The sequence below is a fragment of the Armigeres subalbatus genome, chromosome 2 (genome assembly GCF_024139115.2).
Source record: "Armigeres subalbatus isolate Guangzhou_Male chromosome 2, GZ_Asu_2, whole genome shotgun sequence".
NCBI classification, from domain to species: domain Eukaryota; kingdom Metazoa; phylum Arthropoda; class Insecta; order Diptera; family Culicidae; genus Armigeres; species Armigeres subalbatus.
Genome location: NC_085140.1, coordinates 165,223,211 through 165,241,512, shown reverse-complemented (window position 1 = coordinate 165,241,512; position 18,302 = coordinate 165,223,211). Strand labels below are relative to the sequence as shown.

General features: G+C 37.1%; 3 protein-coding genes across 4 annotated transcripts in view; 2 read left to right on the top strand and 1 right to left on the bottom strand.

Annotated features, from left to right (window-relative positions):
• Nucleotides 1–18,302, top strand: part of LOC134211131 (ion transport peptide) — a 204,340-nt gene that overhangs the window by 23,878 nt on the left and 162,160 nt on the right. The window lies entirely within an intron of this gene.
• Nucleotides 1–18,302, top strand: part of LOC134211130 (deoxyribodipyrimidine photo-lyase-like) — a 193,974-nt gene that overhangs the window by 26,275 nt on the left and 149,397 nt on the right. The gene's annotated exons all lie outside the window — the stretch shown is intronic.
• On the bottom strand, nucleotides 9,189–11,522 carry LOC134215426 (peroxisomal leader peptide-processing protease). Its single transcript, XM_062694625.1, has 5 exons — nucleotides 11,457–11,522; nucleotides 10,754–11,403; nucleotides 10,406–10,664; nucleotides 9,876–10,332; nucleotides 9,189–9,819 (listed from the first exon to the last, which is right to left on the bottom strand). Exons 1-5 carry the CDS (start codon nucleotides 11,520–11,522, stop codon nucleotides 9,731–9,733), a joined length of 1,521 nt encoding a protein of 506 aa, XP_062550609.1. The 3' UTR covers nucleotides 9,189–9,730.

The following is an 18,302-nucleotide window of genomic DNA, read 5'->3' as shown; positions in this document are numbered from 1 at the left end:
TCAACTTCAGCATAATCAACGTCCATAGCCCACACTCCGGAAGCACTGATGATGATAAGGACGCATTCTACGCGCAGCTGGAACGTGAGTACGACAACTGCCCAAGCCACGACGTCAAAATCATCATAGGAGATTTGAACGCTCAGGTTGGCCAAGAGGAGGAGTTTAGACCGACTATTGGAAAGTTCAGCGCTCACTGGCTTCGTGCCGCGAGCCGAAATGTGCCAGGATAAGGATGGGAGCATCTTGACGGACGAACGTGTGGTGATCGAAAGGTGGAAGCAGCACTACGAGGAACATCTGAATGGCGCTGAGAGTACAGGCAGTGAAAGTCAAGGCAGCGGAGGAGATGACTACGTCAGTTCAGCGGACGATGGAAGTCAACCAGCCCCCACCTTGAGGGAAGTTAAGGATGCCATTCAACAGCTAAAGATCAATAAAGCAGCAGGTAAGGATGGTATTGAGCTGAGCTCATCAAGATGGGCCCGGAAAAGATGGCCACTTGCCTGCACAAACTGATAGTCAGAATCTGGGAAACCGAACAGCTACCGGAGGAGTGGAAGGAAGGGTTATATGCCCCATCTACAAGAAAGGCGACAAACTGGAGTGCGAGAACTTTCGAGCGATCACCATCCTTAATGCCGCCTACAAAGTGATATCCCAGATCATCTTCCGTCGTCTGTCACCATTAGTGAACGAGTTCGTGGAAGTTATCAAGCCGGCTTCGTTGACGGCCGCTCGACAACGGACCAGATCTTTACTGTACGGCAAATCCTTCAAAAATGCCGTGAATACCAGGTCCCAACGCACCATCTGTTCGTTGATTTCAAGGCGGCATACGACAGTATAGACCGCGTAGAGCTATGGAAAAGTATGGACGAGAACAGCTTCCCTGGGAAGCTTACCAGACTGATCAAAGCAACGGTGGATGGTGTGCAAAACTGTGTGAAGATTTCGGGCGAACACTCCAGTTCGTTCGAATCGCGCCGGGGACTAAGACAAGGTGATGGACTTTCGTGCCTGTTGTTCAACATTGCGCTAGAAGGTGTCATGCGGAGAGCCGGGTGTAACAGCCGAGGTACGATTTTCAACAGATCCAGTCAATTTATTTGTTTCGCGGATGACATGGACATTGTCGGCCGAACATTTGCAAAGGTGGCAGAACTGTACACCCGCCTGAAACGTGAAGCAACAAAAGTTGGACTGGTGGTGAATGCGTCAAAGACAAAGTACATGCTTGTGGGCGGAACCGAGCGCGACAGGGCCCGCCTGGGAAGCAGTGTTACGATAGACGAGGATACCTTCGAGGTGGTCGAGGAATTCGTCTACCTCGGATCCTTGCTAACGGCTGACAACAACGTTAGTCGTGAAATACGAAGGCGCATCATCTGTGGAAGTCGGGCCTACTACGGGCTCCAGAAGAAACTGCGGTCGAAAAAGATTCGCCACCGCACCAAAAGTGTCATGTACAAGACGTTAATAAGACCGGTATTCCTCTACGGACATGAAACTTGGACAATGCTCGAGGAGGACTTGCAAGCACTCGGAGTATTCGAGAGACGGGTGCTTAGGACCATCTTTGGCGGTGTACAAGAAGACGGTGTGTGGCGGCGAAGAATGAACCATGAGCTCGCCCAACTCTACGGCGAACCCAGTATCCAGAAGGTAGCTAAAGCCGGAAGGGTACGATGGGCAGGACATGTTGCAAGAATGCCGGACAGCAACCCTGCAAAGATGGTGTTCGCTTCCGATCCGGCAGGTACGAGACGGCGTGGAGCGCAGCGAGCGAGATGGGTAGACCAGGTGCAGAACGGCTTGGCGAGCGTGGGGCGTATCCGAGGATGGAGAGATGCGGCCTCGAACCGTGCATTGTGGCGTCAAATTGTTGATTCAGTGTTATCTGTTTAGATGTTAACTAAATAAATGAATAAGCTCAGAATAAAATATTCAGAATAACCCTGATTTTTCTAGAAAACATTATCACTTTTGTGCGAATTAAGGTTTTTGGTATGAGTATGCTAATCATTTGTGGTGAACTAATTGAAGTATGCATCTATACTGCACAATGATTCAAGTTATATAATTAGCAGGAAAACATACATTTATATATTTAAGACATTATTTGGACACTATCTTCGAAAAAAAAAAACAGTACACGCCTCAACCATCTATTTACGGCACTTATTGGGGGACGTAAATAGAATATGACATAAAAAGATTTTTTTCTTAAATTACTAGTTTTTCACCTAATTCATTGATCTTTGGACAATTTTAAATAGGATACATAATTAAAGCAATCCAACAACCCAAATTGGATATGTTATTATCACATGTTCTAGGGCTTCCAAGAATTCTCTGGAGTTTAGGCTTTCAGGCCTCCACGCATAAACTAACATCTATAGGTATTTTTGATATGGTACATGCTCCCAGCGGTCCAAACATCAATATTCCTTGCGATTCTTTAATCAAATTGGACATGCCTTCTACATTTGATCCAGGGAATTCTCGGATGATTCTTTGAATATAGAACGGCACAGACTATTGTTAGAAGAGAACAGAACTTTAGTTACGCGTGTAGATCCGAGGCCCATATTCCAGTGTTTCACGGAGCACCTGGAGGGAAATAGCTATTTAAGGCTTATTTAGTTCGAATTAATGGATTCATTCTTAGATGACGTAAACCAGGGATTTAATCCGGAAAACAATGAAAAAATCTCTCACTTATCATCTCTGTACACATTTACGATATGTAGCATACCGTGAGAGACTTTTTTTTAACCCGAGCAGGAGCGACGACCTCGATAAAAGAAATTGGTATGAACTAGCCTTGCATAAGAGGTAAAATACCAAAAAAATAATACCAAAAACTTATATGCAGAATACTTGAGACATAAAATGCTTAGGTATTTCAATACCAAACGAATAATAAACGATTATGCATTTGGTATTGAAATAGAATTTAATAACAGAGTGTGTTATGGCTCAAGTATTGTGCATATTACTTTTTGGTATTATTCCTTTGGTATTTTACCTCTTATGCATGGGCTAGTTCATAATGTAGTATGGTATCAATAACAGAATTAGGTATTATTTAGCCAATTTCTATACCCCATGATAAATTTCTTTAAAAAGCTCTAAACGCAGGGGGAACTAGTTCTGATGATGCATTTCAACTTCCTTTACACAGCTGAGCAAGAAATATGGGATCCAATGCAAAATGAGCAAGATATCATCACTTCTCGGTGGGGGCTGCCTATCTGATTTTGTTTTTTTTTTCGCACTTGTATACAAGTTTGATAAACTTGCTATTATGGCTTGTAATAATTCGAAACAGTTTTTGCCTCTTTTTTATCGTTGTTCGTTATCTAATGAGAGCAATTTTTGCAAACCCTGCCTGAAACAGAACAGTTATTGAAGAGGTATCCTATTTGATTAAATAGATCCTGTAGACATCAAGGCCTTTACTCCAGGAAATTTTTGGATTACCTGGGACGAAACATTGATTAAAGACAAAATTCTTGGGGGAACTGGAAAGGAAGAGCTATTGAAGGCTTATCCAATTTGATTCACTAGATCGAATAGATAACAGCACTTTGGTTACGCGTGTTGACTTCAAGGCCTATACTCCATAGAATTCTTGGATGAACTGGAAATGAACAGCTATGGAAGGTGTATCCAATTTGGTTCACAAGATTGAAAAGGACATGAACCATTATAAAAAGCGATAACAGGCCTTTGGTTACGCGTGTAGACTTCAAGGCCTATACTCCAGTGAATTCTTGGATGACCTGAAACGGAACAGTTATTGAAGGCGAATCCAATTTGGTTCCCAGGATCAAATAGGGAATGAACCATTAAAATAAAGAGATCAACCCTTTGTTTACGTGTGTAGACCTCAAGGCCTATACTCCAGGAAATTCTTGGTTGAACTGGAAAGGAACAGTTTTTCGTGACGCGGAACAGTTATTGAAGGCGATTCCAATCCTGCATCAAATAGGGCATGAACCATTTAAAGACAGATATCAACCCTTTGGTTACGCGTGTAGACTTCGCGGCCTATAATCCAGGGAATTCTTGGATGACCTGAAGCTGAACAGTTATTGAAGACATATCCAATTTAATTTTATGGATCAAATGGGAAATGAACCAGTTTTTAAAAGAGATATCAGCCCTTTGGTTATATGTGTAAACCTTAAGGTCTATACTCCAGGAAGTCCTTGGATGACCTGAAAAGGAATAGTTATTGAAGGCGTTTTGATTCTACGGATTAGAAAGGGCATGAAACATTTTTAAAAAGAGATAACATACCTCAAGTTATCGGAGTAGAACTTAAGGCCTTGGTTACGCGTTAGACTCAAGGAAATTCTTGGATGACCTGAAATGGAACACTTGTTGTAGGCAAATGTTGAAGATGGAAAACAGCTGCTTACTTCTTATGTTTAATTTTTGATGACAATATTGCTTGAAATTCTTTTTACGTCACGTGCCCCCGATAGAACATTTTAGTTTATCCACGATATGAAAGAGGAGACCATATACATTTACGTGGTGGGTGTTTCAGAGATACTAATTTAAAAAAATATTATTTACCAATAGAGAGACTAATAAGAGGTTTTTTTAATTTTGAAAAACATGTTGATTTTTTTATTCATTCGATAGAACACATTTTTTGGCCTACAACATATTTTTTTCACACTCATAAATCTTAGATTTGATGTTTAAAATCCATTTTAATTTTTTTTGAAAATTTGATTGCTTGCCAGTTAGCTGACAGGTTAAAAGCTCGGCGCATAGAAAAATCAAATTAGGGGTATTCAATACGCGAAATTATTAGGCTTTTTGAAATTGATTTAAAATAGTTCCTGCAAATCAAAATTCATGAAATTTTGGATTTAGATTCAGTTTTGCCTTTCTTGTATACAAAGTATACGTAAAGGCTATAGGAACACTTCAAAACCGAACTTTAAATAGAAGGCTTGGAGACCCGTAGTGTTTTATACCAATCGACTCAGCTCGACGAATTGAGGTGATGTCTGTATTTGTGTATGTATGCATGTGTGTATGTATGTGTGTACAAAAATGTGAGACACACTTTCTGGTACTTAGCATTATTCAATTTGATCGCAACAAGTTGTAATCGAAGCGGATAGTTGTTTCCTATTGAAAATTGGTTCGATCGGCCATTGGGTTCCAGAGTTATTCAAAAAACATTGTTTTTTGTCAAGGGTCCCCCATTGGAAAAAAAAAATTCAAAACCGATTTTTTTATAGAGACTTATGCAATGCACTCAAATGACCGTAAATAGACATAAATTGAAGGAAAAAGTAAAATCTATCCCCCTAAAGTGCAAATTCGACCACACTTAATGTTTTTTTCATTTTTATAATGCGCGAGAAAGGCACCACTAACGCTAGGTGGATTAATTTGGGTTTTATTATAGACTAGCTTCGATATTAGTGAAAGAGAGCGTAATGAAAGAGAGTCTCTCATTTGGACATACGACGTTTTCAAAAATCATGCTAGAAATATCATATAAACCCGTCGGAAACAATAATGAACATAACTACTGAGGGAATGAAGAAAATCCATTCAGCCGTTTTCAAGTTATGCGGATACGAACACAGACCATTTTATTTTTATTTTATAGAACAGAGGTTCCCAAACTTTTGGATATGCGACCCACCTAGCAGAATCCCATATTGCTAGCGACCCACCAGGTACCAAATGCATTGATTTTGTGAAATTAGATAAAAATGAGGTCGCGTTAGATTGGACAAATCATAATAAATTAGTTTTTATCCTATCATTGTATTTGCAAAATTTCGTCAATTTTTTGGATTGGATTGGATTTGGATGGGATTTGAATTGGATTTGGGTTGGATTTGGATTGGATTTGAAATTTATTTAGATTGGATTTGAATTGGATTTCGATTTGATTAGGATTGGATTTGAATTAGATTTAGATTGGCTTTTAAATAGATTTGGATTGGATTCGAATTGGATTAGGATTGGTTTTGGATTGGTTTCGGGGCTTAGATTTGTATAGTATAGGACTTCTTTCTACTTGTCCAAATATCGTATAACTAAAAAAAAGTCGTTGACCTCATCAGGTTTGTTGTTCTTCAATCATCCAATCATTACTTCGATCCTTATTCAAAATACGGAATAGATTTGTGGGACAAAATAGTAACAAAATTATGAATTAGGATTCGTCTTTCGCGACCCACCACTGAACAGCCCACGACCCCCCTGGGGGTCGCGACCCACAGTTTGGGAACCTCTGTTATAGAAGATTTAAGATATGTTATAATCCCAATACCCCTGAAAACCCAATTCTAATTAATTACTCCTAGGAAATAACACAACTTAATGTGAAGCCTCTTTAGATTGAGGTACCGCTATTTATACGCTTCAAGAAATAGCTTATACCAACTCTCAAAGGTGATAAAAGCTCGATGTACCTCAATAAATGTAAGATTTAGGATGAAAACTATTTTTGTTTAAGTGTACAGACACCATTTTTTCACATATTTATTTTTAAATAAATGAAAAAATGGAAAAAAAAGCTAGTCAAATATTATTAAATACTAGCGAAAGAAACCCAGCTTTGCACGGGTGTTGCAAATGTCACAATGAACTATTTGCAGCACCGCACTCTAGATCAATTTTCGTGCGATTGTTTTGCTTTCTCAACATCTGACCAAAATTGTATTTTAATAATTTTTCGTTAAATTCAGCCATTTTTTGTAAATACAAACATAGCGGACCTCAAAATGAATCGATTAGGGAGAAAATCTTGCAATTCGGTCAACCTGGTCGTGAGGTAAATCGTCAGGAAGGAAATCTCAACTCATTTTTATTATAAAGATTGTTAATTCAACCCCTGAATCCACACAAGGGTATAAGGACTGAAAAAAAAACTCCAAAAAAAATGGATTTTTCCATATAAAAAATGCTAAAAAACAAATCAGGGTAGAAACATAATATACAATATCACAAAAAAAATGCAAAATTTCCATAAACATAAAAAAGTCAAAACCGAAAAGAGATTCGTCGGGTTCCCGATCGAATAGAGATCGGTACAAGGAAGCAAGAGCAGCTGAAAAACGAACCCACCGCAAGTTATTAGTGAGGCGCAGGAAAAAATGGAGCAGAACGATATGCGGAGGTTTTATGAGTCTGTCAATGGCGTGCGGAGAAAGACAGTGCCATCTCCCGCCATGTGCAACGACCAACAAGGGAATTTGCTGACAGATAAAACCGAAGTGGCTGCAAGGTGGAAGCAACACTTCGAGACTTTGTTGAATAGTGGAAGTGACGGTGCATCGGTGAACCGAATAAATATTAGCGACGATGGATAAGCTGTGGAGTCACCTACACTAGATGAGGTTAAAAAAGCTGTTAAAGAGCTGAAAACAATAAGGCTGCTGGGAAGGACCAGCTCCCGGCTGAACTTCTCAAACATGACAGTGTGCTTATGAAATTCTGCACCATATTATGTCGAAAATATGGGTAGACGAGGAAATGCCTGCTAGCTGGTTGGACGGCCTCATTTGCCCTCTCTTTAAGAAAGGGCACACACACTTAATTTTTTACCGGGATCTCAGCAAAATGTTGAACTTTTACCAAGAATCGCACAGTCGTGCCCCAGCAAACATGTTTTTTGCCGAGATTTCTGTCAAAATTGCTAACAATCAGCAAATAATTTGCCGAAAATCAGCTAACAAACGCTATTTTTGCCGGAATATCAGTTGTTTATTTTGCTGGCGCACGGATGTGCGGATTTCTGCCGAGCTGCAGAAATAAAAACTGAGTGTGCAGACTGGAGTGCGCCAATTACCGAGGAATAACCCTCCTTAATTCGGCGTATAAAATCATGTCCCGTATTCTGTTCAACAGATTCAGACCGCTTGAAGAGTCATTCGTCGGCGAATACCAAGCAGGTTTTCGTGAGGGCCGATCATCGACGGATCAAATGTTTACCCTGAGACAAATCCTTGATAAATTCCGGGAATACAACTTGCAGACATATCATCTGTTTATTGATTTCAAGGCGGCGTACGATTCAGTGAAACGGAATGAATTATGGCAAATCATGCTTGAACATGGTTTTCCGGCGAAACTGATACGGCTGATTCGTATAACGTTGGACGGATCGAAATCAAGTGTAAGGGTTACGGATGAAATATCGATGTCATTTGTTACCTTAGATGGATTAAAGCAGGGTGATGCACTCTCGAATCTACTGTTCAATATAGCGCTCGAGTGAGCGATTAGGAGAGCTGGCGTGCAAAGAAGCGGTACCATTATCACAAGATCGCATATGCTCCTGGGTTTTGCGGACGAAGAGGGAGACAGCGAGGATTGGACTCACGATCAATACCAGCAAAACGAAGTACATGGTCGCTGGCAATCAACGTGGGTTCATTAGTGGTGGTGGTAGTGAAATGGTGCTGGATGGTGAAAAATTTGAAGTGGTGGAAGAATTTGTGTATCTTGGAACATTAGTGACGTGCGATAATGATGTTACCCGCGAGGTGAAAAGGTGTATTGCAGCTGCAAATAGGGCTTATTACGGACTTCGTAACCAGCTTAAGTCCCGTAGTCTGCAAACGAAAACAAAACTCGCGCTGTATACTACTCTGATTCTTCCGGTGGCTTTATACGGCCATGAAACATGAAACATGGACGGAGGCTAATCGGAGAGCTTTCGAAGTGTTTGAGCGTAAGGTGCTGCGAACAATACTCGGCGGTAAACATGAGAACGGTATCTGGCGGCGTCGCATGAATCATGAATTGTACCAGGTATACAAAGGGCTGGATATTATTAAGCTTATACAACAAGGCAGACTACGGTGGGCTGGTCACGTTGTTCGTATGCCGGAAGAACGTCAAGCGAAGATAATATTTAGTAGAGAACCAGGAAGAGGCCGCAGGCTTCGTGGAAGGCCGCGTACACGATGGCTTTTTGCAGTTGAGGAGGACCTGAGGGCGCTCAATGTTCAGGGCGACTGGAAGCGATTGGCCCAGGATCGAGTCCAGTGGAGGAGGATACTCCATTCGGCGTAGGTTCATCGAAGAGCTGTAGCCCATCAAGTATCAAGTAAGTATTCATTGATTATTCATGGAATTTTTTTTTACAATTTTTACATTTAAAATTGGCAATAATCTTTCAGTATATGCAAAAATTATCTGATGTTTACGAAAGTTTTGCTTTATTTGGGAGAAATTTTATGTTTATTTATTGCTCCTACCATGTTTTTTTATAGACAATTCCCTATTTTTTTTGTCTCCCAAAAAAGTTTGTTTATCCCGTTACAGATGTAAAAATGCGAGGAATGTCAACTTTGTGAACATCAGTATCGTAATTACCTAAGCACCCTAAAATCCTTTCCTTTCCTACTGTATTATTGTATTTCCTAACCTCGACCAAACCGCGAGTCTTTCGGTTCCCCAAAACTAACACTATGTATAAGAATTAAGAAATGTATTGTTAAGCCTTCCAAATAAACGAAAGATTAAAAAAAAAGTTCCCTACTTGATTTCAAATTACTCATGTTGTTTAAATAATCATAATCACAGATGTTCTGTGACAGTGATTTTTATTTATTTATTTCCAGAAGAAATTTAAGAAGCCATCAACGTCATATGATAGGGACCATTGTTCTATGGGATAAATGCGCCTCACCGTTCTTATACTTTTGCTTCTACTGATTACAAATTATTCGTTTCATAGTTTACTTTCTACTAGAGGAGTTTTAAGCTTCCATTTATCAACTATATCCTTTTTAGCTTGGAAACCGTTTATTGTGGTATAATCTAAAATAAAGAAATCATTTAGTTTTCAATTTTACTTTCATCTCATAAGCGCTCACCATTAGTTGTACTATAACGAAGTAGAATGTCGTAAATATCACAGATTGGAATGCACATATTATGATGCGGATATATTTTCCCATCTAGCTCATTCTTGAAGTTTGATACCATTACTGCAAGCAAGCTACCGTTTTGTTCAAATATTGGACCACCGCTCTGTCCTGCTTGCACTGGGCAATCAGTAATAAGAACTCCCTTAGAATATTTAGTTACTTTTCCACGATAGATACTAGGGCTGAATATACCATTCATGCCAAATCCCTTGAAAATGGGAAATCCAACAGAATACACAATTTGTCCTACTTTGGGTATATTATTTGATAACCTTGTTGTATTATTTTGATTTTTCGTGGTGTCTTCTAGTAGGGCTATGTCATAGGCATAATCAAATATTGGATTCTTGTGTATTAGTATTGGTTGGAAATTGTAGTCTCGGCAGTAGCATGTGATGTTGTCCTGGAAGTAAATGTGACACTTCGATCAGTTTTGTTTTAGTTTTTCGCGAACCTAATGTAGGACTTAAACTTACATTCGACAGAACGTGTGCACAAGTAAGCACAAAGTTTCGTCCATTCAATCGAAATAAACATCCTGTTCCCCAGGTTCCATTTGTGGTGATCAAACATGACGACTGGGTCATAAGCGTCGTAAGATTTGAAGGTAATTTATACAATTTTGGCGCATCAAACAAGATTTTGTATATTTCGCTTACGTTTGCTGCCAAAGGAAAATGTACATTGTCGTTCTGGTGGTGGAAACATGAAGCTAGTAAAATGCTCCGGATGTGGCTGAAAGTATTGAAAAAGGTCAAGCACGATATACTGAAGGCGGGCTTACTGTTGATGTCGAAATCATATTATCTTGCTTTGAAACTTACAAGTTTTTATCGTAGATCCCACCACCTTCACATCCAAATGCTGAAGAAATATTCAATAATGCCAAGCAATTGTCTTTTCCTATTAGGTTTGATACGTGGCCAAAGTTGATGCTGTTTATAAAATGCTCATTTCCAAATGGTGCAGTCACGCAAATGATATTTTCCAGCAGACTTAATTCAGTAGAATTTTCTACAAACTCTGATTTGAAACATCTTTCAAGATTCTCTAGTGATACTTTTTGGTCTGTAAATTGGAATATAACAAATGACGAAAAATATAAACTGTATTTCGAGATATCACAGTATTCTCCATTCAAAGTAAATCGTAGTCCTTCGAATTGTTGTTCTATCGTTGATTCGATATCAGGCGAATATATAACATAGGCAATTTGTGCCTTCTTTTCTAACAAGTTGCCATTATCTCGCTGTAACACAATCCGATAGTCTAAATTTTGTAAAAAGTTTAGCTCAGCATGAGCATCAATACGAATGATTCTCTGTTTTGCTGTATTTTTGAATTCCCTTGTCATAAAGGGCACCTGTAGCAAGGCAAGTCCTGAAGTAAGGACGAACTGTTCATTGAACAGTATAGCTGAACTTTTGTGACTTCCAGCGTGATAGTAGATAATGCCATTCTTTGGGTATAACGCCTAAAATGCAAATCGTATTATTAAAAACCTATTTAATTTTCAATATAACTTACCGACATTATACAAATATTATCCTCTGAAAAAAGTTGTAAATAAATAACAAAAATACTTTGAACCATCAAAACAACGATTCACATCTCGTTTTTATACGACATGTTACTTGCATGCAATGTCTATACCAGCTTGTCACATAGACACACCAGCACCTCGTATAATTCCAAAAATTTAAAAACTGTTATACTACGTTCGAAAATTGGTTAATCCACACCGCTCTTCCAATTCTGGGTTCATGTAGAATTAGAGATCGACTCACACAAAATATAAAGGGTCCCAGAAAAAAAGTAAAAAGCCAAAAAACATATGTTTGCATCTCCTGGGGAAACTTGAAGAAAGCTTAAGTCATGTTGAACTGATTCCAAACGGAAGATTAAGCGATCTAAAAGGAAACATTGGTTAAATCCGGGTGAGATGCGCATCGGTATAGATGCCGCACTTGAGAGATCTGGTAGAACGGACTTGATTTATTGGCACAAATGTACGTGAGAGTGTGTCTTCTGTAACGAAAACAATAACGTTAATAGTAAGGGCATCTTTAGTAATGTTACAGTTATAGTTATATTTATTTCCCGAGTTTTACATTTTATAACTGTCAAAGATATAGAACAAGAAATGCATCTTCAGTAGCAGTTATTAGCTGCAAGTGTTTTATACTGGAAAACGAAAAAATAATCTTCCGAGGCCAATTCAAATGTCAAACTGTTATGATGTCGATGAAATAGTATTTTTTGTAGCTGATGACGTCATCTTCTATTGTTTTGAACAAAATAAAACTCGAGTAAATTCTGTTGCAAATTCGTGCAAAACTGCAACAGTTATAAGTTTCCTGACGAAACTGTTCGAATTTTTAAAACTATAACGTCTGTTGAAGATGGCATTTTTACAGTTTCAATTTCATTTCCTAACTCCCATACGATTTATAACTCTACTAAAGATGCCCTCTTATTGAAACTCTTATTCTTATCAGTCAAAAAAAAAAAATATGATGGTTTTACACTTTTATTTATGCGGCAGAGACCGTAAAATTTCTAACGCTATTTGAAATATATTGTTCGTACGGTTTTGCGAAAATTCTTACGAATCCACATTTTTATTTCATTATGTGAATCCTAGCTATAAAGCTTGTAGATTATTTTTGTAAGCAGTTATTTTGAATAAAAATTATAGTGATAAAAATTATAGCGTATAGATGTCGCAAACAGATCAGGGTGATATGCCGCACCTACCTACTATCAGTACTTTAATGAGATATTATTATTAAGTGGGAAAATCATGCGAAATACGAAGACTAATATATTGCAAGGGATTAGGAGGAGAATCATGCTCAGAAAATCCAGACGTCCTAGTATATTTGTTCCTTTCTTAATAACACGCTTCACAATCATATATATAATAGCCCTATTTGTCTGTCCGGTGACTAGCCAACCAGACGCAGCACGCGGGGAATTCCTAACAAAAAAAATTGACACTTCAATTTGTTTTACTATCAGATGCAGAAAACAAAACCAGTGACAACCTTAGACAACCAGACACCGCATTTGATGAAAAAATCACAGACAACAGACGTTGACAATTTTGATTTAAAAAAAAAACACTTCTCATGGGCGCTACTGCATCCACAAATAAACTAGTTATTAATATTTAGACAAGGAATGATTTCGCATCACAATAGACGAATCCAAGTAAAAATAAGAAGAAGACACACGACGGTGTTAACTTTGACAGATCCTACAGCACAGCATAGGAAGATCATTTTAATATGCTTATAATAAATTCTAGACAAATTGTAATTAAAATCTGATTGATGTACGGCACGGAAAAAGTTCTGAATTACATATCAGGAAGCTTATCTCAATTTTTTAAATATTTTCCAAAAATGTATCTATCATACAGTTGATTGAAGTTGTTCGGAATCATTTTTCAAAGTAAAATAACGGACAAGAATGAAGAAGGGTTTTGCCCTCTAACAACCAAGGTTGCAAAAAGTGGCAGCCAAATCAATGCACCTTCAAAAGATAAGCTTCAAAGCTTTCTGTTACAAGTGGTTTTATTTGTATCTCATTGTATCCTCGTCAGATATTTGTTATTGAAAAATAACTTTTTTGTACATGTTCGAGTCATTCTTTGGTATTAGATAAATATTTATAACTAGCAGACCCGACGAACATCGTTTCGTCTAAAATTGATTTATTCTCTGATTAGTTATCGAGTTATGCAGAAACTTCTGTTTAATTTGTATAGGATCCCCCCTTTCTAGAAGGGGGAGGGGTTTCGAACCACCACAGAAACATATCTTTCCTTCCAAAACCTCCACATGCAAAATTTGGTTCCATTTGCTTGATTAATTCTCGAGTTATGAAGAAATTAGTCAGAAAAATATATAAAGCTCTTTTAGTGGAATGTATTCAACCGTCTAAGATGAATTAAGAACTCTTCATTTAATTCCACCAATCAATTTTCGACCAAGTCGAGTCAAGTACGAGACACTGAAGACGACCACACAGTTGTGGTCGAAATACGTATCTGCAAAGATATCGAAAATTGATTGGTGGAATTAAATGGAGAGTACTTAATTCGTCTTAGACGGTTGAAGAAATTAGTGTTTCGTTTGTATGGGAGCCCACCTTTCCAAAGCGGAGAGGGGTCTCGAACCATCTCAAGAACCTTTCCCGGCCCCAAAAACCTCAGCATACAAATTTTCACGCCGATCGGTTCAGTAGTTTCCGAGTCTATAAGGTTCAGACAGACAGAAATACATTTTTATGTATAGAAAAATATAGAAATAGTATATAGATATAGATGTATATAGGGCACTGCACGGACTGCTTTGCCCCTTTCTCACTGCAAAGAAAACAACAAGGCCAGTAAACGTCAAAGTTTATGAAGAACGAAAGAGAAAGAGATGTTTCCGTGCAGTGCCCTATAGATAAAAAAATCAACTGGTCTTAATTACTATGTCTGAAACTCGATTCATGCATATGCAAAACATATGATAGATTGTGATAGATTTAGGTCGAAAAATGTATTGGAGGGTAACCACTTCCTTCGGTAGGGTTTTATCCCACGAAATCAGAACGCTAGACAGGTGTTTTCCCTACCAAGTCATGTTGTGCATATGCAAGAATCGAGTTTATGACATACAGTGAGTCCAAAAAGTATTCGTCTAGCTGTGCATTTTCTAGAAAATGTCAAAAATAGAATCCAGTGAGCTCAAAAAAATAAAACTATTGATTACATTGTGTAGCAAAATAATCAATTCATCTTTATTGTTAAAAGTCAAACAGAAAAATAAAACAATAACAAAAACAAAGGTAACAAAACCTAACAATTCATTAAATACGACCTCAAAAAGTATTCGTCTATTCAGGTTTAGCACGCTTTTGAAACGAAAACAGGAGTTGTAGAATGAAATTCAATATTTCGTTGGATTCCCCTGTGTATCTATGACGGGCTGTAGTTCTTGTGGCATGGAACTGACCAAATTAGCCGTAACGGGGGACGAAATATTCTTCCATTCTTCTTTCAACACTAATTTCAATTCTTTGTTGTTGGAAATATGACTTTCACGAATTTCACGAAAAGTTTGTCGTCCAGAACCTTCAAATGGAGTTAAATTGGATTCATATCTTGGTTCTGAAGAGGCGTTTTGAGTTGATTGGGGTATTATAGAGTAGCTACAGCTTAGTACTTTGGGCTGTGTGCTCGAGGTAATTATCACCCCGTAAGATGTATGTTCCCTGTAAGCCTAATTTCTCAGCAATGGAGTTCAAATTTTCTTTCAAAATGCGGATGAACATTTTGTGATACATAATTCCTTCAATAATGTGAAATTTTCCCACACCGGTTGCGCTCAAGCACCTCAGAGACCATGACGGAGCCCCCACCATGCTTTACTGCTCGAAAGAGATTCTGCGGCTGTATCTCAATATTCTTTTTCCGCCATACCATACATCGGCCATTTGATCCAAATATGCTGTACTTGCTTTCGTCAGATAACATGACTTGATTCCGAAAGTCATCCTTCTTCCAACGACATTTTTAGCTGAAATCGAGCTGTTTTTGATAATTTGATGGCTCTTTAGTAAGAATACGTGTTACTTGTTTTAACGTTTATTGCGGAATGATCATGTAAGTCAGTGTCAGTCAGAATACTAATGTCAAGGCCTACTTATTGGGAGTATCTTAGTAACTAGTAGACAATAATAAATATTAAGTATAATTACTACAAATCGGTCATCCTGACTCGTCGATGTCCTCATCGACGTCATAGTTTGTTATTAAATTAGAAATCGATAACCATTTTCGCATGTTATTTGGTGAACAAATAGAGCTGAATGGTAATTGTGATATTTGGAATCCATCAATGTCTGTAATAAGATAACGATCATTCGGCAATTTTTTCTTTATAGTATAAGGACCTTTGAATTTGGCTGAAAGTTTATTGTCAGCGTTAGTTTTAAGCATTATAAAGTCACCTTCCTTATAATCCTGAACTGATTTGCGCTTTTTATCTACCATTTCTTTATTGTATGCCTGAAGTTTGTCTATGTGATGCTTTGCTTTCTGTCGAATTTCAATGAGATCATGATTTTGTGATGAAGCTTGATTATTTTTTACAAATGTTTCTATATTATTATTGTTTCCAACACATAAATTGTTCTGATGTATACCAAATAACAACATACTTGGGAAATTTTTTATTGCTCTGTTGTAAGTATTATTATAAATATATTCAATGTTTGGTAATAAACAATCCCATTTGAGACCAGTATCATTAATCAACTTAGCCAACCTTTGGGTAAGGGTTCTGTTTATTCTTTCAGCTTGACCGTTTGCCTCTGGTGTGTACGATGCTGTTTTAATATGTTCTATAAAGCGATCTGAACAAAATGTTTTGAAATTATTAGACGTGAAACAACTGCCTCTATCTGATATAATTCTGTTCGGTTTGCTATAATAATTCATATATGAAGTTAAACTTTGTATCACTTCTGCTGTATTTGTTGAACGACAAGGATATAACTTTACAAATTTCGTAAATGCGTCAACTATTACTAAAATATACTTGAAATTTTTCGAAGATCGCAACTGAATCGGACCGTAATGATCTATATGAATTGTTTGAAATGGAGTCTGACCTTTATCTATTGATTTGAGAAAACCTTCTTTCATTGTGGCCGATGGACTATAAAATATGCAACTCAAACAATTACTCACATATTTTTTTACTATTTTTCTCATACTAGAAAACCAGTAAAATTTTTTGATTTCAGTCATAGTTTTTTCAATTCCAATATGACCAAGCTTGTCATGACAAATTCGAATTATATTATCAATCATTGTTTTTGGGACAACTAATAATAACTTACTGTCATCTTTTCTAAATAGTATTCCATTTTTTAACTCAAAATTTGGAAAAGTGTTTGTTTCTAAATGTAATTTGATTTTTCTGACTTTTTCATCTTGTTCTTGTGCAAAAATTACATTTCTTTCGATGTCTTCAGTATCTAGCAAACATACATCTGACGATGACTTATTATTTGGATATATTTTCCTGATATCTTTATCTAAATTACTCATTGATAGTCTGCTTAAAGCATCTACATGCTGCATCCTAGATCCATTTCTATATTCCAAACTGTAGTTGTAGTTCTCCAGAAACAAAGCCCATCGGCTTATCTTAGGGTTAATCTCTTTCTTAGACAAAGTTTGTGCCAAGGCACTGCAATCTGTGAATATTTTGAATTTAATTCCAGACAAATAAACATGAAATCGTTTTATAGAATTTATAACAGCGAGTGTCTCTAATTCAAAGCTATGTAACTTGTTCTCATATTCATCTGTTTTCTTGCTAAAGAAGCTTATTGGATGAAAATAACCATTTTTCTGTTTCTGCATCAAAATTGCGCCGAAGCCAAAAGAGCTTGCGTCGCAATGTAATTGTGTTTCGGCATTTGGATCGTAAATTGCCAAAACAGGAGCTGAAAGTAATTTGTTTTTCAATTCTTTGAAAGCATTTATTTCAGAGTCACTAAAAATAAATTCAACATTTTTCTTTAATAAATCATACAACGGCCTAGCGATAGATGCAAAATTCTGAATGAATTTTCTAAAATAACTAGTTAGGCCCAAAAATCTCTGAACATCTTTAGAATTCTTTGGAATCGGAAAACTTGAAATGGATTCAATGTGTGATTTGTTTGGTTTCCTTCCGAATTCGTTTATCGTATAACCTAAATAATCAATTTCAGTGAAACAAAATTTACATTTATTCAAATTTAACTCTAATAAATTTTTACTCAAAATTTCAAAAACTTCTGTCAAAATTTCAAAATGTTCTTCCATGGTTTCAGAAGCAATCAAAATGTCATCAATATAAACAACTAATTTTCCTTCGTCAATGAGCTTTTTGAAAATTTTATTAATAAATCTTTGGAATACAGAAGGTGCATTACACAAACCAAAGGGAACTCGTAAGTATTCATATTGTCCCATGGGAGTAACAAAAGAAGTGTATTTAGTACAATCAGAAGCAACTTTAATTTGATGGAAACCTGATTTCAAATCTAAAATAGAATACACCGATTTGCCTTTCAATTTATCAAAAATATCTTCCATCAATGGTAAAGGATAATTGTCACGATAAGTATCTTTATTTAATTTTCTATAATCCACGCATAACCTTATATCATCATCTTTCTTTGGAATTACTACTATCGGACTAGCAAACGGGGAATCACTTTCTTTAACAATCCCTAATTTAAGTAATTCATCAATTTTTTTATTAACTTTTATTTTATCAGCTTGAGATAACCGTCTAGGTTTAAAATGAAATGGTGCAC

Bases quoted from the DNA above. Each gene is read 5' to 3' on its own strand.
- LOC134215426 (XM_062694625.1), bottom strand. From the start codon at position 11,522: ATGGTTCAAAGTATTTTTGTTATTTATTTACAACTTTTTTCAGAGGAT. The intron at 11,404-11,456 runs GTAAGTTATATT...TTTGCATTTTAG, and splicing joins ATAATATTTGTATAATGTCG to GCGTTATACCCAAAGAATGG. The intron at 10,333-10,405 runs GTAAGTTTAAGT...ATTTACTTCCAG, and splicing joins GTGCACACGTTCTGTCGAAT to GACAACATCACATGCTACTG.